Raw genomic sequence first — 23,569 nt, forward strand, 5'->3', positions numbered from 1 at the left:
AAGCTCTTCACCAAAATCTAAGCACCTTTCGAATCTTTAAAACACAACATTAATATTCAAGCATTTTCAAGGATTTCAAGCACACGTACAAAGCCTGTAACCTACTGTGAGGTGCTTCGTTTGAGGTGTCCTCAAAACGGTGAAAGTAGAATATTTTAACTATCAAGGATGTGTTAAAAATGCCCAAACTGAGTTCAAAGAGCCTTTTTTTTCACCGCGCCTATCTGTTTTATCTTCCTTTAGCAACACCGTTCGGGACACTCAACACATTAAAAAGCAGGAACGGAGGGACGTGGGAGGAAAGGGGTGGAGAATGATTTAATGCTTGTCCCGGCATGAAAATGGTGAAAGTAAGAAAATATATGTTTCAAATACAGTCCAGGTGCCAACCCAAACCCCAAAAATGAGTTTATTCGAGCGATTCTAATGAATGCACGTACTTGAAGGTGCCACAAAAGGATTTTGACAGAGCCTGCAATGATGACTTAAGCCAGAAGATGGTGTTAGAAAGTTAAAAAAAATCCAAATTCCAAACAGCACCTTTGACCTACATGAAACCCTTTTTTAAAGGTTCTAGCAGGACAGAAAATATTAAAAGCTTTTGGTGGTATGACCATGACCTGGGATCGGAGGGGGAATTGGCTTTGGGCTAAGTCTGTGAAAGCCACAGTCACCATATATTCAAGTGCAGCCTATGTTTGCTTTTTTAAAAACCTAATTCTGGATTTCGGGTCTATTGCAATTCACAGTCCTGATATAAGCTACATTAGAAAATTACAGCTGTAGTTTAAAGACTCAGCGGTCCGACGGCGGGGCGTCAGACTGTTGATAAACAAAGACGTGTCTTCTCATGTCAAAGATCATTGGAAAGCTTAAGCTCTTGGATATGATGACCATTTCAAAATGTGCTGATCACAGAAATAATGTGCTCTAATAATCAGCTCATGAAACGATTTTCTGCATGCATGGTCTTATTAGATTTAGGACAGTCCAGTAAAAGCAAAATATTTGTTCCAAGACAAAGGATAATGCCAACAGATTAAAAAAAAAGTCTGCCTAAAAGCATTTCTGCATCGTTTGATGTTCCTTGTTGTAATCCTGCTGTTTTGCCCTATAGTTTCCTTTTAAAAATAAAAATGAATCATGAAATAATTTCCAATATGGCCGTTAGCCTATGAAATTTTGATTGACACCATTCTCGACCAATTGCAAGCAGTCCTTAGCCTGCCACAGCCTGTATTGAGAAAAAATACATGACCTACTATGGCTTCTATATTATTCATCCAGTAGTGACTAATTCAAATTATGATTGACATACTGGTTATCCAATGAAATTCCTAAAATAAATGTATTGATATTTACAATGTGTATTCAAATCAGAGCCGAAAGTAAATGTGCGTAATGGAACCCATTTTAACACGAGATTATTAAACGCATGTGTGCACAATCAGTGACTGACCTCTGGAAAGATTAGTCAAACATTTACTACTCTTTCACAATGTCTAAATATTTGCCAAAATAAAACACACAGTTGCAGAGGTTTTAGAGTTGTAATTTGGTCAAATGGCCACTTTTAGCTACGCTTCGACATACCCTTAGAAAAATGTGTAAAATACAATATTTAGTTTTCCAGGTTGTGATCAAATATGACCTGGGACCAGGTACGGCTTCATGCGATTGTCCCAGCTGTGTTTCAGCTAAGAGGCCCATGTTTTAGCAGGCACGTGGTTGCAAGAAACATTCAGATGAAAATAAAAACCTTTCATTTCCATGTGCTACACCTTGGATTACTCAGAGTTAGGAGTACTTGCAGGGTTTTTTTGAGATTGGGACAAAACTTCAGAGTGTAACCTTAAGAGATCATATTCTCTTTAGGTATGTCTTGGATTGGGATTTAAGGCACATTTTATAGGATTGTTCAAGGGCAATCGTTTTTGACAACGATATTATTTTAAAATGCCTATCTACGATTAAAACAACCTAAAAATGCCTTACTCAACCAAAGTATAACACATTTAAAGTGTGGTTGCAGTTTCAGTTCATGTCCTGTCGTGTCTTTCCTACAACAGGGAATGCCTTAATGGCGTTTGGAAGTGAATCCGACCAACAGCCAACGGCGGGCCAGTCCGATACTTTAAGCCCCGCGCCCCGCAGCAGAGAAAACAGGAGCAGTACTTCCTCGCCAGAAAGCATACAAACAAGGGGGTACATTCTGGATACTAAAATACCCACACAGGTGTGTTGTCTTCCGCTTGCCATTACTCACATTTTCTTTCTGCTTGGAATAATGTCTATTGCGCCAGTGAATGCTTGTTAGCCCCGAGGGGAACTTGAGAATCCCACGGTTTTGTTTTAAAAACAGTTCACAAGTAATGAGACAAAAATAATCAAAACCTAAACATTATTTTACAGGGACTGAGAGGGAGTAGCTGAACTGAACCAGATGGATAAATGTAAACCTGCTTCCATTTTGCCTCAGTTGAGGAAATAATCTGATGCTGTTTTAAAGCACAGCCAAAAAAGGTGGACTAATAACTTCTTAATATAGTCTCAAAGACAGGTGCTAATTTCATAGATTCGCTTTAAAACCAAAACTAGACACAAAAACAGGTTTTGTTGACTAAGACTATATAGAATAGTCTCAAGTGTGACAACATATAAATGCATCGTTCATCCTAATGACAGAAAAGAAAGACTTAAACCGGTATTCAGCATGAGACCATATTTCAAAGTATCCCACTCGTGATATTAATTTTACCCTTGGTTCCATTATCAGTGGTATGGTTATTTGGCAACATTAAAAAAAAGACAGAGAAAAAACGAAAAATACGATAACTACTATAGTTTTTCTACCACCTGTGGCCCTTTATTCCCGACTAGTTCATTGTTATAGTTACCCAATACTTCTTCCAAAAAGTAGCTGAGTTGGTACCTAAATAACTCTATAGTAAAAGTAACTTGTTACCAGGGAAAGTAACCATTTCTGTTACTGTCCTTGACCAGAGTTTAGGAGTAAAAATGGCAATTGCGACTGTTTATAGAGAACCAGCATTTTTGGCTTGGCTTACTAAAAAGAGCCGACTCTTTCAATACCCAAACTGCTCTTCAGGTTGTTTTAGTTGCTTTGATACATACATTACCAAACATTATGTTACATTGTACACAGAATGACTTAGAAAGGGCGAAAAATGAAAAAGAAAAGGCAAAAATAGAAGAAAAGAAGCAAAAATTAAAATACAATGAAAAAGGGAAAAAGAGAGGAAAAAAAGAAAAAAGGTAAAAAATGTAAACCACAGGAAATATATATCCAATATTATTAAATATATAGAAAAAAGTGTCATAAGTCATAAGAGGAGTCGGGTGCTGTCAAATCAGTGCTCCCAATTTACACTACTCAGCCCTCATTTGCTTTTTCTTTCTGCGGGTTAGTAAATACTGTATTTATAATTGCTATTTAACTTTATGGTAGTCGCTATATTGACATGACCCAAAAGATGTGACGTAAACAACTCTAAGGAGAGTGGAAAGCTGCGCTCCTGAAGGCGGCGTCAGGTGTGCCGGGAACGCCGCCGTTTGTGTTTTGCAGCAACAGTAACGCACCACTTTTAACCATAACGGCGGAAAAAATAATTTGTTAGATTACCCTGATCCTGAAATAATAACGCCATTGCTCAAAAACTTTATTTATAACAGTGTTAGTCCGAACACTGTTCCCAACTCAGTGTTTCCCAATTTTGTGAGACTTTGGTAGGTGGACAATCTTGATGGGTTCCGGGGATGTTACGACGGAAGAAAATTATGTGCTTTTTAAATTCAAACACATCTATCTGGTGCATTTTTAGAGCAAAATTATAAAAACAAGATCTATAATGAATGTGTGCCCTTGCAAACTCTGTAATCATTAATACAATAGGTATGAAAGGCAATGATACAGCGAACAGATCATACCCACAACGCATGGTAAACGAGACAGGAGATTAATGAGAAAAATGTGCTCAACATCTAATTAGACTGAAAATAAATAGTGTTGTACTATTTATAGTAAATATACCAAATTACTGATATGAGGGCCGCATTTTTACACTGTTAAAAAATGCCAGCAGTGCAACGAAGCATTGGGCAGCATTTCTGCACCGAAAGCTTGGGGCTAAACCATCTTATCTAATCGCCAAGAATTTAAAAATGCGACACTCGACAACGTCACATTTTACCCAGCCGTCTAATCACAAGGCAGGCAGTTGCAGGTAAAACACAGCAACAACCAATGACATTCTGGTGTGAGCGATCATTCATATAACGAGAAATCTAAAAGCTATTTTGATGAAACTTTGCATTTACAGTACATATTTTTTTTAAAAGTTATTCAATTTTGTAAGAATACAAGATTATGAGACTCTGGCGGGAGCAATTAAACCCTGGCGGCCTGGCAAAATCTTCATATGAGGAGAACATGCTTGCCTTATTTAAGCTACATTTTGTATCACTCTTAGGTATTTCAATAGGTTAATCTTGGATAAAATGTAATCTTTAATTTGTTTGTGCTCCCCATTAGGCCATGGGAAATGAACTCCTGGTGGGCCAGTCTTCTCTGCCGTCCAACAGCCTCCCAAATTCCGTGTCCCCTCTTGGGCTCCTGCCTCCAGTAGCCATCAGCCTGCTGTCCTTTGCCTTGCTGGACAGCGGACACTAAAACCCGTAGGGAAGCATTCCCCACCGGCTACGGAGGATGGATCGACCAAGTGTGCAGCTACTCTCGCCTCCCTTGTACAGCAATTCCATTTCTATTTTCGTGTCTAGGTAGTCGGAACCTGAACGGACACAAGTGTACAGTTGTATATACTGTAGTTGTTGCTATGATGGAGAAATGGCAAACCTGGGGTAAAGACTGACTTAACTCTCAGTTATCCAGCGACGTATTTATATATGTACGATACGTAGATGAGGATACCGACAGAAGCTCTTATTGTGAGTCCGTGTGTGAGGAGGGGAGAGCACGTGGCCCTTTAACAGCACTACCCCTCAAGTGACTGCGAGAGGACCATTATTTCTAATCAATACTAGGGGAGAAAAGTGGGTGGGGGCAAGGCGGAAAGACAATGGAGCAACATTTTACTCCGACGTGGCCGACAGATGCCCTGATTCTTCGGTGTCCTGCAGCAGCGTCCGGCCCGGAGTGCATAAGACAAACCTTGACACCACAATCATGCTCTCCACCGCCATTTGTCAAACGCTCACTTTATTTGTTAGCTCTGGAGCTACAGTATAAAACATGCCCTTGCTCTTAAAAGGGAATTATCAGCCAATTCTCCAAAGACAATTCCTTTCGACCTCTGGCTGCTATACAAAAAAAGTGATTGTGAGTGTAATAACCTCCACGTTCTCAAAGTGAAAGTACACACTGCAGACGCGAGCAAAGTGGCTTGCCTTTTGAAGCTTTGCCAACGTGAACACACAAAGTGAGATATAACAGATGTGTAAAGAGTCTGTCAAAGTATTTTCTGTTCCGGGAACTCATTTTCTTCAAATAAAGAAACTTATCAACTCAAAGGTATTGTGTTCCTTGCGAAGTATTTGGAAAATAACAGCAAGTCCACTGACAATCAAAACAAATTTGACCCTCTTATGTAATCATAATTTGTCATGCAGAGGCAGCATGGTGGATGACTGGTTGTATGTCTGCCTCATAGAGGTCCTGAGTTCAGCTACTGGCCTCCCTGTGTGGACTTTGCATGTTCTCCCCATGCCTGTGTGGGTCTTCTCCTGGCACGCCGGTTTCTTCACATGTACCAAAACGTTCATGGCAGGTTGACTGGCAAGCCAAAATAGTCGTCTATTTCTATATGACTTGCGTCTGGCTGGAAACAGGTCCAGGAAGTGCTGAATGCCCCTTTGCAGCTGATTAAAAGCTGAATGATCAAATTTAAGAACAATTTTTTCTTTGTACAACCTGCACCGAATTCAAAGCCGCAGGCTTAAACAGCTATGAAAATTAAAAAATGTAGGTCCATTTTTTTACATTTGAAGCCCGACAAGCACCTGACGCCAACTGCGTGGGGAATTTGGCGTCGATGCCTTTGGCTGCTGAACGGAAACGGTGTTGTGCCCACGCACAACTGACACGTTTTTAAGCTCTGTCATTTTTCAGTTCCGCTCAGAGTTGTTAAGATCACCTGTTTTCGCATCATGTGACCGTTTAAGATGGCAAATACAAAGATGAGAACATATTCACGACTGTGCTGAAAGAAAACAAAAATAAGGACTGCGTTGCGTGAAATGTGACGACAGCGCCAGGGCAACTGCACTGAGAATAATGCCAGATTGCAACACAGACGTGGAAGTCGTGTCTTTGAGTTGTCATTGGTTGTTTTTGGACATTTGTTTCTAATCGTTCCTCAAGGGTGAAAGTAAACTTCAGCTATCTAAAATAGACATATCTTTCAAAAGCGTTAAAGAAGGATAACTTCCACTACTGTTCAATTTGGAAGTATAAAACGAGGACGTGATTTGTGGGTGAAAAAGTTGAATTATCGTGAGTAGATTGTCAATATTCATTAAAGTACTGTCAAACCTCTGTTTGGCTCCTGTGATAATGTCGGGAAAAACGTGGAACAAGTTCTCTCAAAGGGCGCAAAACATATTTCCAGACTTACCCGCTTTGTTTTATACATAGCCTGTGCTTTATTTATAGCCCAAGTGTAGCAAAAAATAGCGGCTTGTAATCCAGAATTTTCAGGACTTATTTTAATATTACTTATTATTCTATTTGCTTCTTCCAAAATGGCCGGTGTAAGATGCATGTGGCTCTTTAGCCTTGCCGAGTGGCTCCCTGGGCTTTTCCAAAAAAGTTTAGAAATTGAAAAATAACGGGGAAGATGTATATTTTTCTGGAAATATCGTTTCAGTAAGAGGACAGACATGACACATACTAAGGTTTTCCAATGCTGCATAGAATAAATGTTACATTTCAATGAGGGGTTTTATCTAAGAGAGTACGAGACGAGAAGGAAGAGTTCGCAAGTGGGAAGTGACTGCTTTGACTGACGCTCTCTCACTGGTATCGGGTTTCAATGAGACGGGATACAGATTTTCGCCTCGAACACAGCAAACTCATATATTGTGACGTGAAGTCGTTGCTCTGAGGCTTGAACCCCTGCCTGGAGCACTTAGATGCAATACCAATTCCGGCGCATTTCTCCTTCGCTTGTTTTCCCGTCTCCCGCCTTTTCTGTGTTAGAGCAAGCTCCCCTACTTTTAAATGGGGCAGTGTTACAATGTAACTCAACCTCTCCCTACATTAAATGTGTAAGAACGCAATCCTGTAATAAGCGCTTATTTAGTAACAAAGTAGCTGTTTTTATTAGGTGATTTCTGATTTCCGTCGATACATATTTTGAAATACACTCAGGGATATTACCCGAGTTTTGTTGATCATGCCCAAAGCGTCACGGTTGCCATGGCGCCCAATTGGCCCCGCCCGCGTGGCGCGAGCTGCAGCTTGTTGACAGATTGGCTCCATGTCAGTATCTAAACTCGGTCCTGTCAGTAACCCTTTTGTCGGTCCGTCTGCGAATCTCTGTTTTTACACGGCAAGCCCTTTTTCACCTGACCTGTTTTTTGCTCCTGTTAGTTTCCCATTACCATCTGTTTTGAGCTAGAGCACGTCTGCTCTCCCGTCCCGAATTATGACCTGTTTTGATCTCGACCATGTCTGTTCTCCCGCCCCGAATAACGATCCGTTTTTGATCTCGACCACGTCTACTCTCCTTTCCTGGCTTTCGACTTGTTTCCGATCCCGATCATGTTTTTGCTCTTCTATCCCCGCTACTGACCCGTTTTTTCGGTTCCCGACACCACCATCACTCGCCACGGAGATACCAATTTCGCGTCTGAGCAACCTGCTCTTTGCGACCAGATCGTATCGTGTGTGCAATCCTTTCCCTTCTTCCCAATAAAACTGAGAAACGTTACGCGAGTGGGTCCTGTTTCCGTTCTGGTCGTGACACAAAGATGAGTTTGTTGGTTTGCTATCAAAAGAGAGACAAAAATATATGCTGTTGTGTTTTACCTATGCACTGACTTGTTTGACATTTGCACAGAAATCAATTTAAAATTGTATTAATTCTATTTTAGTTATTTGACCTTATTTAAAAGGCTGCTGTTTTATTTTAACAAAAGCATGCTGCATTTTATTGCACTCTTTTTGTTGCCCAGATAAGGGGCACGTTATGCATTTTCCATTTCGTTGTTTTTTCGAATCCTTAAAAATAAAAATGACATTAAAAATTATTTACTTTAATACATTTATTTAATGTTATCAAAACAATGAAACACACTGTAATTCATCAATCATTTCAGGGTTGGGTAGGGTTACTTTAACTTGATTTCTTTCAATTACTTTTGGATTACTCCAATACCAAATATGCTAATAAAAGACAAAGGAAACTAAATATGAATAAAATGATGACTCACAACACGTGGTAAGCTTTCTCTCCTGGCTTTGATCGCTTTGATCTCCGGCCAAACTAACATAAAATGCGACAGAAACAAAATGAATATCAATCCAAACAGCTTGCCAACATCATTTTTGCCGTTCCATGTATTCCATTACTCCCCAAGCCTGCACAAAATTTAGTCATTTTATTCATATTTAGTTTCTTTTGTCTTTTATTAGCATATTTGGTATTGTAGTAATCCAAAAGTAATTGAAAGTAATCCAGTTAAAGTAACCCTACCCAACCCTGAACATTTCAAAGAAGTTAAACTTGAGGCGGTATCCTACAACGAGTAGTCACGTGGTGCATCATTCTCCACAGGATGCGCTTCATGGCCAATATAGTGTGTTGAATTAACTAGAATGCTTATATAAGGCTTTTAACTTTTTGCAGCCCCAGACACATTTTCCTTCCTGTTGTTTTGGGGGTCCAATATGGCTCTTTCAACATTTTGGGTCTTCGACCTCTTGTCTAAAATAGTGTGTAAAATGTGAAACTTTTGAGTTGCAGTTGTGCGGAAGGTCTGTTCAGAATAATCAATTTTTACTGAATATATTGCTCATTTTAATTGCAGTACCATATAGTGTTAAGACTCCTGAAAGTGATGGCTGCTTGGAGTTAAGGTTAGGAAATGGGATTAGTGGGGAGTCGGAGGCGTGGGGGAGAGAGCAACCGAGGTAAGGACTGTTAGAGCGGAGGCGGATGGTTGAGAGCTGCGGTAAGTGGAATGTTTTTTGGGGTGAGTTTACAGATGAAAGTAATTGAAGCAATAGTTCAATATTTGAACAAATTTGGTCTGCTTTTCATCATCTGAGGTTGAAAGATACCATCACTCATTTAAATATTTACATTTGACTGGTGGAAAAAAATAACTTAACATACCTGTGTGGTTTGGGATATTTTGGACTTGAGTTAGTTGGTCTCTTAACTCTGAACTGAGACGGTGACACTAAGAGCATGCTGCGAGCATACGTGCGTGCTTGGGTTGACAGGCTCGGGAGACTCTGTGAGGGGTTTATTACAGCGCGGACTGTACTGAATTTTTGACTTTATATCCTAAAACTAGAGGCAATATGTTCCTGTTCAGGTACTACGTAACCTAAAATTTCGTATGTAGAGATATTCTAAAGTAGGGGTACCACTGTATATTATATGTTACTGATATCTAATAAAAAAATGTTTCTACTTCGCGGGTTTTGACTACCGCAACACCTGTGAAAAATACAGGAAAACTATATGTTCATTTTCACATGTCATTATAAGTCGGAATTTTAGAGTTTTAGCGACTTTTAGAGTATGTTCAGTCCGTTAAAGACAATTGACGTAAAAAAAATAAAATAAAAAATAACTGAGATAAAAAATAGGTTGAGTTCTACACTCGGACTCTAATAAACTAACACGGGTCTTTGAAAATACTATAAAAAGTTGCTAAAGACGCACATTTTAGCATTCTGTTCTCGATTAGGCTTTGTCATTTTAGGGAACTTGTGCAATACACATTTGTTCAAAGAGGGGGAAGAAATGACGATCATTTTAAAATCAGCAAAACTCAACTGAGGTTTGGTCAGGTTTCATAACATTTAACACTGTACATACCGTATGTTTTTTAGTGCTCATCTGCACTTGGAAGGAACATCCTGAAATGCAATAAGCAACAGAAGAAAACATACTGCATCTTTCTTTCTTCATCCAGTCTGGCAATACCCGATGTTTTCCATGCATTTAAAAACAACCGCTTGTTATAATTCACTCTTTTCACCTGCGCTTCTTATTTCTATACCCATTTGCCGGCAGCGTCTCTGAATCCAACACCGATCAATAAGAACAATCTAAAGTTGCTCTGGGGCGTTGAAGCCTCATGTTATTTACCACGGAATCATTCTACCTGCACGGTTTCAACACACCTTTAACACTCTTTGCAATTCTTGTGAATTTTTCACCCCACCCTGGTACGAGATTGCCCAATCTGAAAAGGTGGAAGAAATAATTGAAATGGATCTACTTGATAATTGGTGCAAATGTGCTATATGTTGACTCTTACTGCTGTTACTCCACCGGAATATGTGATCACAGGTCAACGATTGTAGGAGGACAGAAGTTTTTCAGAGTTCACCTTTGTTAAACACTGAACTCATTTCTCCCAGAAATATCTACTACTGTATCACTGATTGACAACGTACAAAATGTACAGACAATACGAATTCAATAGAGGTGGCCTCCCTTTAGCACACATGGATGCCCGTTGGGGGGATGATTAACAATGGTAAAGAAATGTAACAGTTTGTTTGGATGGAAGTGGATTAGTTGATTTGAGTTTGTCAAAAATTGCCTATAACTAGGTCAAACGATCAGATCTAGGCCTTCTCATACGAAGTTCAAAAGTCAGCAGCACAACCGAGCCCCTTATTCATAACTGCTACTTTGCATAAATCCAATTAATAGTAAAATTAATAGTAAAAGTAAAAATTTGGACTAGGCCGATAAATCGCCCAACCCCAGGGCTTTGAAATTGACTCCCCCCTCTACGTTTCTTATGAAGCTAATATACATTTATTAATTAACAACATAAGACACATATTATAACCTCCTCCACCAAAAAAAACCACCCCAAAACACAAATTTTCTAACTTATTTTATTGGCGTTGAATATGTAACATAAATACAGACCAGAACAGAGACAGGACCCACTTGCGTTACATTTCTCTTAGTTTTATTGGAAGAAAGGAAAGGGTTGCCCCCCACGATCCGGTGATCGCTTTGCGCGGGAAGCAGGTCGCTCTGAATGCGGAAGTGGGACTCCCGTGGCGAACGATGGCAGTGTCAGGAACGGAAAAACTGATCCGTAGCCGGAAGTGAGTCATAAGTCAGGAAAGGAGAGTAGACGTGGTCGAGGACAAAAAAAGGTCGAAAGGCGGAACGGGAGAGTAAATGTAATCAGGATCAAAAACCTGTCGAAGCCGGGGGACAGACAGAAGCAAAAAATAGCTTGTAGTCAGGGTAAAAAAAAAGGCTTGCCTAGTGTAAACTGAGATCCGCAAGCGGACTGAACACAGGTGACAGACAGGAGTGGGTTTGAATAGGACTCTGATTGGCTCCCTGTCACTGTTTAAACCCCTGTCTTTCTCTCACCTCTTGTCAGTCCGTCTGCAAACCTCAGTTTATGCTAGGCAAGCTTTTCGACCCTGACTCACTCCTGTTTTGGCTCCCGTCTGTTTCCCGGCTTCGACCCATTTTCTGATCTCGACCACGGTTTTTGCTCTCCTGTCCCAACTACTGACCTGTTTTTTACACTCCCGACACCGCCATCGCTCGCCATGGAAGTACCACTTCCAAGTTCAGAGCAACCTGCTCCCCGCGACCACCGGATCGCGTGTAGAATCCTTTCCCTTCATTCCAATAAAACAGAGAGAAACGTACCCAAGTGGTTCCTGTCTCTGTTCTGGTCCCGACAGGAATGTACACTTTAATCACATAACTAAAACATGTGTGTGTATGTATATATATATATATATATATATATATATATATATATATATATATATATATATACATACATATATGTATTATGTATTAGGATGATTTTTGTTTCTATTATCAAGAATAAAAAAATCTTAAGGACGTCGGAACTTCGAAATGCATTCTTTACTCGATCATACAAACTCTGTCAAATATATGACTCACAACTGCATGTGTAAACAGCAAATTCCTGTTTGTATGCCTGTAACTACACGATAGAGTTGTTTGTCTTTTTCTCTCAATCCAAATGCATCAACCAGCATTTTGTGCAAGACGCTGCCCAGTCCTGGTAAAATTTGCAACACCAAAGCTCTCCTAATCCTCTTTCGCCTCGTCATGCTTTTGTACATATGCAAAAGTGAATATTTATAGAACAGTGTTTCTTTCAGTATTTGACAAGCGTTCAGCGCAAATTTCCACCTCCAGATGTGAAGTCATGCAAATGCGGATATACATGAAGCATGTAGACGCATCTCGACAATGAGCCCGCTTTAGCTTGAGAAATTCTGCTTCTTAAACAAACACAGCGGAACTTTAAACACTCAAACACAATCAGTTCCATGCTGGTCAAACTTCCAAACAAAAAAGTCTCCCGTCGAGTGTAATTGTCTTTTAAATAATTTATCTTCATTATAAACAATCAATGTAATGTGATTACCTGTAATTGCAATCAAAGTATAGGCCGGAATCGTCTGGTAAAATTATTACGTAACGGCATTAAAGCAATGCTTTGTAATTTTCAAGAAAATCATCAATTATTGATTCAGTTTGGGTTTCATTCTGTCAAACGTGACGAACAAAGGTGTTTCCATTTGAGCAACAGATTTAATAACAGTTGAACCCATCCATCCATCATCTGTACCGCTTATCCTCAGTAGGGTCGCAGAGGGTGCTGGGGCCCATCCCAGCCATCTTTGGGAAGTGGGCAGGGGACACCTTGGTTCCCAGCCAGTTGCAGGGCACACAGTGACAGACAACTCACTCATTCATTCACACCTAGGGACAACTTGGACCGGCCAAATAACCAGTCATGCATGTTTTTGGAATGTGGGAGGAAACCGGAGGGCCCGGAGGAAACCCACGCAAGGACGGGGAGAACATGCAAACTCCGCACGGATGACCTCAGAACTGTGCCGCACACGCGCTAACCACTGCGCCATCATGCTGCCGCAGTTTAACCCATTTACTTCTTCTTCTCCAAACTTTAATTGTTTTTCTTGTTTTTGAAAATGTATTATCCAGGCAAGTGAAACAGTAACGGTTTGAACAGAGTGAAATTAATCGGGCTATGGTATAAAAACAACAACTGTATTTGTTGTAGGCTTAACTCACATTAAAAAGCTCAGAAGAGGTTGTTTAAATTCCACTTTTCAATGCAGCAATCATTTTCAATTTTATCTGATTATATCTAGTATAAAATAGAATATTCTAAATACTCCTATAAGCATGTCTCCACTCACGTCCAGGCTGAGCTGCACTGTATTTGTCTACATTCACTTTACCTGTTTATTACCAAATACATTCAATATAGTTTTTTTCACCAAACAGTTAACTCACTCAGAGCCGTAGACATACTATTTTTGTGCCTCTGATGGTCCTTCCAAGCTGGTATCAATATCAACAAATGGAATCAATAACTATTTTGGTAATAGAGATTACCTTTTTGTGTTTTTTCCAATCTCTTCTAAAAGAGCAATGGAAAAAATAATTAACAAAGTTTATTTATTTTTTTCTTATTACGTGTACAGTATAAAAGGGAAATTATCGGGCGCTTTTGGACTTTTTGTCCACTTGGATATTGTCCCATGTCATAAATTGTCTGACCCCGACTTCTTTTTATCAAAGGGGCAGGAAAACCACTACAAAATCAAGTTAGAAAATCTCCCAAACTGACTATATAAATTGTATTTATTTATGAACTTTGTTGTTGCCTCGAACGCACGCAACATTTAGTGAACAAAAGTTGATGTGCGCTAATCATGATTGTGAAAACTGATGTAAGTGTAAAAAACAAATGTAATTTCAACTAGCCATAACCCTTTTTTATTATTGTAAATATGTAATATACAATATAATAATGTGTATAATATGTTGCTTATTTCATTAAATTTCATTGTGTGAGAAGGGCTTTACAAATAAATTAGATATTATTTTATGTCATAAAATATACCAAGCTTGAGTCATAAATCCACAGAGCTCTATGCTTTCGTGGATCAGATTTTTTTTTACTTAATAATTCATTTTACTCCCGCTTGTTTTATTAAAGGCAGCTCGGTGGACTCCTGGCCTGTAGGTCAACATCATGATTCTGAGATTTTAGGCTCCAGATTGACCTTAATGAAAGAAAGCTGTAAAGAAGGTGGATGAATGGTTTCGGTCACATTCTGAGGAGCTTTAAGCCATTCAAGATGTTCCAAACTAATTAAAATTAGCCTTTCGCCAGGTTTGCTTGCACTCTCATTTGCGTGCAAGAAGAGAAGTCCTACCAACTAGTTGGTTGCACGTGTGAATGAATGCGCTCATGTGTTTTCAGTTTACCGGTGTACGGTTACAAAAAACGACGCGAAAGGGTTCAGGAGACAGCTGCCAACATCTGCAGCGCAACACACCTTCATGTCCTGGTAGCAGCTGGACAGCGATGACAGCAAATCAGTCACTGGCCTGGAACCCCACAGACCCGGATCGGAGCCTCGCGGGAGCTCTAGAGATTGCCCGGCGCATGAAATTCCCCCCGTGGAGGCAATCTTCTAAGCTGGCCTCCTCCAGAGGCACTTTTACAATGACTATCTGCCACCGTATTTCACAGACTGTCTGTGGACATTTTGAGTAGGACATAAAGATTGCGAAACCAAAGTAGCATCCAAAACTGAGCTACAGCTTCATTGCACAGATGTGTGATATTCCAGAACGGTGTCACCGGGAATTAAGCTCATGTTGGACAGATCAGCACCTAGTAAACATTGCGCCTACTTTGTGAAACATGCGAGGGGTGCAATTGAGGGTGATAAATTGGCAATGTCGTTTTTTTTTCCTAGTTTAGTCTACCCAGGCATGACCTTACCCCAACTTTGACCATGTGCTTTTCCTCAACGTATGTTCAGTTCTTAGCATGTTTGAAAGAAAGGTCAGAGTTGCTAGCTGGAGAAACAGTCTACAATATATAGTCATGCATGAAATAGCACAAAAGCAAATCAATAGAATTGCAGTCAGTCAAAGATAGAGATTAGTACTTTGTAGTGATTGACCGATATGGGTATTCCTGGACCAATACCGATTATTGGTATTAAGAGGCATCAGATAACTGATATTTGGAGCCGATATCCATTTACTGTAAAAGCTTAAAAATTGGCGCAAATTTTTTTTTAATAATGCAAACATTTGTTAAAATTAAATAAAACATTGAATAGCTCTCTGAATTTTTTTACAGTAAATAAATTATAATTTCAACACAATTAACACGACTAATCTTTCACTTTAACCAAAAACTAGCAGTAGAGGGACTAAAATTAAGCTTAGCAACAACTCTTATAAAAGTACATAGAAACCTAAATAGCTCCCTGAAACACTTAACATTAAATCAGAATTTCAACACAACTAACATGACTAATGCTTTACTTAAACCAAAAACTCACAGTGCAGGAAAAAAATACAAAAAAATAAAATTAGGCTTAGCAGCAACTCGCATAAAGGGACATGGAAACTTAAATAGTTCCCTGATTATTTTTTAAAAATCAATTAATATGTCAATACAACCAACAAGACTTAAATTAACTTAAAACTAAAAGTGCATGGAAATTCCAACGGAGCCTGCGAATTGAAAAGTATGGGCACTCCTATTTTAGAGTCCAATTGAAGAACTTATGTTAACAGCTAATCACTTAGCCTTTTTCTTTAGCTTGCTTTATATGCTCACACTCAATAACAAACACATACGCTTGATTGACGAACTAATGTATAATTGATCAGTCTCTACCTGAACCTCCTTCCCTAAAACAAGTCAACTACACTTTTTACGCTATATCTTAATCACACAAGCGCTTTTCTAGCAAGGCACTCGGACTTTTTAAAATTTTAATATTATTAGCGGCTTGGTTCCAGTCTGCAGTATGTGGATTCCGGAAAGCTTTTGTTTCAGTTCGCCCAATCAGAAGGTGTGGGGGGATATAAGAGACAAGGAGAGGAGGGGAGGAGCGAATGAGAGAATAATTTGGCTCGCAGCAAAGCTCTAGCCTGCTCCTCTTACCCAGTTTTAATTGATGAAAAAGCCGATACCGATATCCGTCAAATTCCCAAATATCGGTGCTGATAATCGGCCGGAACAGTCGACGTCGGTCCAGTTCTTTGTACAAAAATCTAGACAGAATTTTTTATGGCAAAAGGAGTAAGGTTCACAACCAAATCTCTAGAGTAATTGGCCTCATTTCGAACATCTGGTCCTACATCCTGACTTTATTTTGTTTTATCCGTTTGTTTTTTAACAAGAAATCGGGATGTACAGAAAATTCTTATTTCTGATATGATAACCAATAAATATTGTTCCTGGATCCAATTTATAGGTTAGCTAGTCTGAATACAATTTTATTGAAATAAATTTGGGAAACCAGCTCGGACTATTCTCCATAACCGATATTATCCAATATACAAGTTGTGGTTTATGTTTTCTCTTTAAAACGAGATTGGGCTAAATTTAGAATTTGGACGATTCCGGATCCTCAAGTTGATTCAGGTTAGCATCATGAACCTCTCAAACTTAGGGTCTAAATTGTTAACGCAGAAAGCTAATTAAATTAAAAGAACTTGTTTTGAACATATACTCTATGCATTGTATATCCAGAGGAGCAGAATCAGGGAGATACTGTATAAGTGCCCATACAGGAGAAATTTGGATGGAAACCGCTAATATAAAATACTGCTTTTTTTGGGGCTGAAATTGGACCGATTCAGTATCAGATAGGGACAACCCTAATAAAAAATGTAGGCAAAAGCTAGGGAACAGTAGCACTGACATGACAAAGACAGAAAGTAAACTGAGGACCTAAAATGTTTGTGAATTCTAAGGATAAAAAGGTGCACAAACTTCTGTCTCAATAAAAGCAGTTTTTACAGCAAAACTGTATCTATAACTAACCTACAATCAATTTAGTAATTAATCAGTGGTTGGATGTGGCCTCGAAGGCTCCTGAGAGTCTTTATCCATTATAGAAGACATTTTGGACAAGTTGGTCGCCAGGAACCAAAAAATGTTGTTCAGAATGCACACAAAATAAGTAGTTCCCTTGTTGCGCTTCTACTTCTTCAGAGTTGTACCTTATGCTTCAGTCCGACACACAAGTTTTAATCATAACTTGTACGCCCAACATTATGGATATCACATGACAAAGCTGGTTTGTTATGCACTATTGATCCATTTTTGCACTTTTAAATAATGTATGAGTTGATGTCATGGCAGGTATATGAAAAAACAAAAATCAATAACAGCAATCAAGTTTCCAACCTTTGGTGTATATGGCATTCCTGACCACACATGGTCACCGGCCCAATGCCATAGAGCAGAATCTCATCTCTTATTCTGTTTAAATCACATCAATCCATCAATTTTTTACAAGCCCTGAGTTAGTATGTTGTGTTGAGAGATGCTGGGAGCTCGAGCCCAGGCCAGATAACTAGGGGCGAATGGCAGGCTCCAATCTGGACACTCGCCCGTCAATCACATGCCATCTGTTCAAATTGTCACTGATCCTATATTCTCCCATGTAGTAGGAAATACAGAAGGCATAAATCACAGCATATATGTCAATACTGCCCCCTAACGTTCTAGATGAGCAATGCAGATCTGTCTGAGATGGTTCTATAACCCTACTTAGTCCACTGAACCACTTATATAATGTTCCCAGTAAGACATCAATTCTAGAAAAACTAAAACTGTTTTTCAATGGCTTGGTATAAAATAGACAAAAGTAGCCAACTACAATCTCTAGCTTGACCTTAGTTATCTTATTAGCGTTACCTTGCTGCTAAACCAGAAAATAGGTCACCAATTAGCGTCGTAGCATAGGACTAACCCCCTCGTTGTGTCCCAGGTAGTTCACAAAAGGTCTATCACTGTTATGGGCATTAAATACTCAGACAGAGCTGGAACGTCAACGAGAGGAAGATGTTGTGCAGGGTCAGTCATTGCCTGATTGTTGTTCATTAACTGACCAAAGCGCTTGTGACCTTTTCATAATAACCCCTCTTATCAAATTGCCTCCACTTACAACCCCTAGCAATAAGTATGGAATCACCAGTTTTGGGAAAGACCTCACTCAGACATTTTATTTTGTAAGGTCATTCCAAAGTGCAACATATTGGCATTCAGAAACGCTCAAATAAATGAAGAAAAATCATTGCAATAGTCAGTAAATTTTACTTTTATAGACCAAGTGCAGGGAAATAAATATAGAATCACTAAATTCTAGAACAAAAATATGGAAAAAGTGCATTTTGAGTAGAAAATAAGGACACACTTAGTCAATTTCCTTTCCTTGATTGGGCACCTGGCTTAGATTAAGTCTGCCCGTTAGTCTTCAGTTAAAGACAATGCAGTTATTACAGCTTAGAGGGCTCCTGGACTTAGTAGATTGGCAAGAATCATGGCTCGAACAAGATTCATGTCTCTTCAGACCATAGACAGGATCGTTAAACTTCTTGAAAAAGGTAACTCTACTCGTATGGTTGCCAAAGATGTGGGCTGTTCACAGTCAGCTTCATCAAAAAATATTTCGGCCAAGTATAAACAGCATGGGAAAGTTGTAAAAGTCAAGTATATTGGTAGGCCAAGGAGGACAAACAACTAAAGGTCGTATGTCTTGAAAATAGAAAATGCACAAGACCAATGAAGAGGAAATGGGGGATGTTGGAGTCATTGTATGTGAAATAACTGTGCAAAATCATCTAATGGAAATGAGAAATTCATATAGGAAGTCTAAAAGTAAACCATTGTTGACGCTTAAACACAAAAAACAAGACTGTAATTGGGCTAAAGTGAGGCAATCATGGACTTCGGATGACTGGATGAAGGTTATCTTTAGTGATGAGTCAAGCATCTGCATTGGACAGGGTGGATGATGCCCAAACTTTTGTTTGGTGCCATTCCGGTGAGATTTACAAAGAGGATTGCCCAAAGAGAACATCAAAATTACCACAGTCCACAATACAATGGGGCTGTAAGTCAGGCAAAAGCAATGGAGAGATGGCTGTGGTCAAATTTGCAATAAATGAACACGTTTACATGGACATTTTGGACAGCTTTCTAATTTCTTCAATTGAAAAAATGTTTAGGGATGATCTCATTTTCCAAGATGACAATGCATCATGCCACAGAGAAGAAACTGTGAAAGCATTCCATGGAGAAAGACGCATCCAGTCAATATCATGGACTGAAAATAGCCGAGATCTCAACCCAATTGAAAACCTGTGGTGGAAATTGAAAATAATTGTCCACAGTAAGGCTCCGACTTGCAAAGATGATCTGGCAATTGCAATCAAAGAGAGTTGGCACCAGATTGATGAAGAATACTGTTCGTCACTCATCAAGTCCATGCCTCAGTGACTGCAAAATGTCATTAAAGTCTTGACAATATTGTGAGCCACCAAGACAACCAGCTAAAAGCTCCATTGCAAGTAGCCGGGAGAGTTTTGTGAACTTAATCCAATTGTTTTCATATTTTTATGTCTTTTTGTTGGAATTTTTCAATAACATCATATTCAGAAATTAATACTGTTTTCATTTAACATAGAACTGTAGTCTACTGTACTTTGCTGTGTCACTAAGAGACATTTTCATTATTTCATTGTCTCTTGATGTGTTCAGTCTTGTGCAAGTTGCTTTTACCTGTGGAAGCTCATTTTTCCTGGCAGAGACTTATCTTTCTAATTCAATGTCTGGCACCGCAGCACATAGCAGCACAGCGGACATTTTTTTTTAACAGCCGGCACAGCAATCTACAACTACACTCAGTGCAGTAATGCAATACAGCCTCTTGAGGGGATGGCGCTATTAGAACAGATTCACAACCAGTTAGTCGGAACCAATTAGGTTGTAAATCAAATGTTACCTGTACTCAGAAAACATTATCGAGCTTAAAGGATTGTATATTTTATTTATTTGACCATAAGGGATTTTGTGCAATTTTATACAAATTACAGTTATTGAATGCAATGAAGATTTTTCACAGAGGAGGCTGAAGTCCGATGACAGGTCGCGCCGTTCCAAGTGTGGAGTGTTTTGGCTGGGGACTTTTGATAACGGGGACAAGGGCTGACGCCGGAGGAGCCTGTGAAGCTGGAAAACAGACATTGTTTGGAGAAGTGTTCTGATAAGCTTTGTTGGTGTGAGTTTTTTAGACGTGGTGGCGCCTTTCGGCGAGGAGGTGGTGAAGCTGGAACCTGACCCGCCCCATGGAAGGGGCATTCGTGGCGCACCGGTCAGACGAGGTGGCGACTAGGTGGGGGCCACGTGGGGAGTTCCTGGCCCACCCATGGGGGGGGGGCCGACGCGCCGGCTTTTGAAAAGACGTGGACGGAAGAAGAGAGATGGGAGAATGAGAGGGAGGCTCGACGACGACTAATTCTATAATAATTTGGATAAATTCGATGGAATTCACTTAGTTAAATACTTTAAGAAAATACATGTGCCCCCGTGTGGAAATGCTTGTCTCTTGTCAATAGTTTTCCCTAAATGAAGAAACGAGCATGCATTGTTAGGAGAATGAAGTTTGTGTTTGGTTAATGGAGTCAGATAACTAATTCGAACAATTTGATAAACGGTACATTTGTAATACTGTAAAGTTTTTTCCATAACAAGCTAAAGCCCAACTTCAAACCTTTAATATTCCTTTAATATAGTGACACTAAATGGACCGAATGCATTTTTGCAGTGTTATTAACTGAATTTTCCATTTTGAAACTCAAAATAAAATTCCTTAGTGCCAATGAGTTGATACTGACCTGCTCACTCTATGAGCCACCATTTAACATTTTTTTTATTGTCAGGGTTGCGACAATATAGTCAGGGTTACAGGTTTTGGTTTAAAGAAAGCTTCCTTGGATAACAGGGGGAAAGCGCTTCCAAAAGTTCAAAGATCATGTTGTGTTTAGCTGTTAAGCTTCGGCTGCACACATTGTCTTGTCTTCTTTGCACCCACAATAGAGATTTCAACTTTAGTGGAATCAAACGGCCTACACCAATTTTTTTATTTTTTGTCTCTGTGCACCTCACACACATGCAAAAGTGCTGCAATCCTAGAGGCTGATTTGTTTTGAGATGTTTCTGCCTTTGAGATGTGAAATCTGCAACCTTGAGAAATGAACTATTAAAGAGAATTCTCAAATGAAAAGTTCAGGCAAATCATGAGAAGCTTTTTAACAAAAGGTGGTTCATTTGGGATGAACACAAACAGCGTGAAAAGCAGGGTGGCATTGTGGTGATGATTAGGCCACATCTGAATCACCTACTTTAGCACCATTGCAGGAAATGCGAGGAAAATTAATTCATTTTGTCTGAGGGAGCTGACACAATAGGTAACAGATTACAAGAAAAGGTAGATCATTTGTATCAATTCTCGTGGAAAAAAACAAACTCTGAACTACCACTAACCTTAATGAGCTGTCATGAAAAATAAGGAAGCTTAAACAATATTTTTCATTATACAAAAGCAGTAAATGTCAAAAGAAAATGAGGTTGTTTCTGATGACTTAAATCAAACCTTTTGGAGTGATAAAAGTATGATGGAATGGCAATATATCCTTCCATTACGATTATATAAAAGGGGAAAACACTGCCGAAATTCAGCACGGTAAAGGCTTCTATTATCTTACGGTTGTCAAAATAGATGGTTGATGTCTTGATTTGAACAGGAACATTAAACCAGAAGTACTTACAATGTAATTAGGGTGATTGGCTTCTCTTGGTATATCTGTGTTCTAACAAATAAATTGCCACAACCATCTTAAAAGACATGCCACACTTGATTATTCAGTTGCCCCAAGGACATGTTCAGCGCTTCAAGTCAAGTCATATATGCATGGTCCTTAAACAGAACAAGTCTCAAAGGGCTGCACGGACCACAATTACAACATCCCCTAAAAAACTTGTATAACTAGACACTAAACACCCGCAGTAAAAATTTGAACAACACTTTACTTTCAGTGTATCATTTTAGTTGATATTTTGTTTCAGTTGCAACTTTCGAACGCACTCGTGCATTAGCATAGCCGTCAAGTGATATTAAAATATCAAAAGAGAGCCAGCAGGCATTGGCTATTGTGCCCTCGCCCCCCCTCACAACTACCTGTTTTTCCTCAATGCTTCCTTATTACCTCTCGCCTCAAAGTGATTGGCAGAGAGGGCATTAAGGTGTTACTTATTGGTGGTGTCTGGCTCCAATCTACCTACCTGTGACCCTCACAGTCCGTAGCTGGCTCATCCAACATCAGCTTTGCTATTGCTTTGAAACTTTTTGTGGCCTCTAATCTGAACCAGTACAATATTTTGGACGACTTTGGAGGTGTCGCATCATGAAAACAAAAAAGGACGCCGACGCTACGCCCCAAGTCACGCTCAATCGTTTTTCTCAAGGTAAGACTTGAAATAATTGTATCCTTTTAATTTTTTTGTGGATTAGAGCAGGGGTTGGAAAATATTTTGTGTGGCGGGACGCATTAGGTCAAAAAATGAGAGGAACAAAAAATATTAATTTTTTGAATCTTCAGAAAAAAGTCTCAAATTCGATACCTTGGCAATACAGTATGAAAAATAAAAATAATGCCCATATGATTTTTCTCATATCGTCTGCTATTTAAAGAAGACATACTCCATTTTTGGGCATTTTTTCCCATTGTAGATACTCCTTTCAAATAAAGGAAAATATAGAGAAGTCTCCTTTTTTTTTTTTTTAGAATTGCGGTGGCAACATGCAAATAATGAATAATAAACATGTGCAAATCTCTACATGCACATTATATTTCATTATATTTGAAATATATATCACATTATATTTGTCAATAGACCGTTTTATCAAATTGTTGTTTTCAAAAAGTCAGAATTAAAACAAAGTAATGTATTGTGTCAATTTTTAAAGCCCCAGTGTGCACTATATGACTATGAAAATCAGTGCCACAGAGCACAACGTAGCAGCAAGATACCAGACAAACATGACGGCGACTTCTAGGTAGGGATTCCAACTTGAGAAAGGTATACTGCGGTCAATCATGGACAATTTATTACATCCATTACACAGCATCATCTCCAAACAGAGGAGCAGCTCCAGCGACAGACTGCTGTCACAGTCTTGTTCCACGGACAGACTGAGGAGATCATTTCTTCCTCATGCCATGAGGCTCTTTATCTCCACCCGGGGGAGTAAAAGCCCACATTAAACCCCACCCCCACATTTGCATATTACCCTATTTTTATTACAGTGTGTATACTGTATTTTCCGTAGCACTATTTAAATACTCTATAGCAAAACGTTATATTGGGTATGTTTGTATTCTATATCTTTATTTTATTATTTTAATTT

At 39.2% G+C, this 23,569-nt stretch overlaps 2 protein-coding genes across 2 annotated transcripts in view; both read left to right on the forward strand.

The window, feature by feature from the left end:
• gfra4b (GDNF family receptor alpha 4b) overlaps nucleotides 1–5,549 on the forward strand; it is a 101,798-nt gene extending 96,249 nt beyond the window's left edge. The window contains exons 7-8 of the mRNA XM_088343561.1: nucleotides 2,070–2,236; nucleotides 4,553–5,549. Coding sequence (XP_088199687.1) covers nucleotides 2,070–2,236; nucleotides 4,553–4,690 — 305 coding nt within the window. The 3' untranslated portion in view covers nucleotides 4,691–5,549. The remainder of the gene's footprint in view (nucleotides 1–2,069; nucleotides 2,237–4,552) is intronic.
• A 16,816-nt stretch (nucleotides 5,550–22,365) lies between these two features.
• Nucleotides 22,366–23,569, forward strand: part of LOC148360124 (solute carrier family 4 member 11-like) — a 41,703-nt gene continuing 40,499 nt past the window's right edge. The window contains exon 1 of the mRNA XM_088343558.1: nucleotides 22,366–22,626. Coding sequence (XP_088199684.1) covers nucleotides 22,566–22,626 — 61 coding nt within the window. The 5' untranslated portion in view covers nucleotides 22,366–22,565. The remainder of the gene's footprint in view (nucleotides 22,627–23,569) is intronic.

This window comes from Urocampus carinirostris, chromosome 9 (assembly GCF_059441175.1).
Source record: "Urocampus carinirostris isolate Australia breed hairy pipefish chromosome 9, RoL_Ucar_1.0, whole genome shotgun sequence".
Lineage (NCBI taxonomy): Eukaryota > Metazoa > Chordata > Actinopteri > Syngnathiformes > Syngnathidae > Urocampus > Urocampus carinirostris.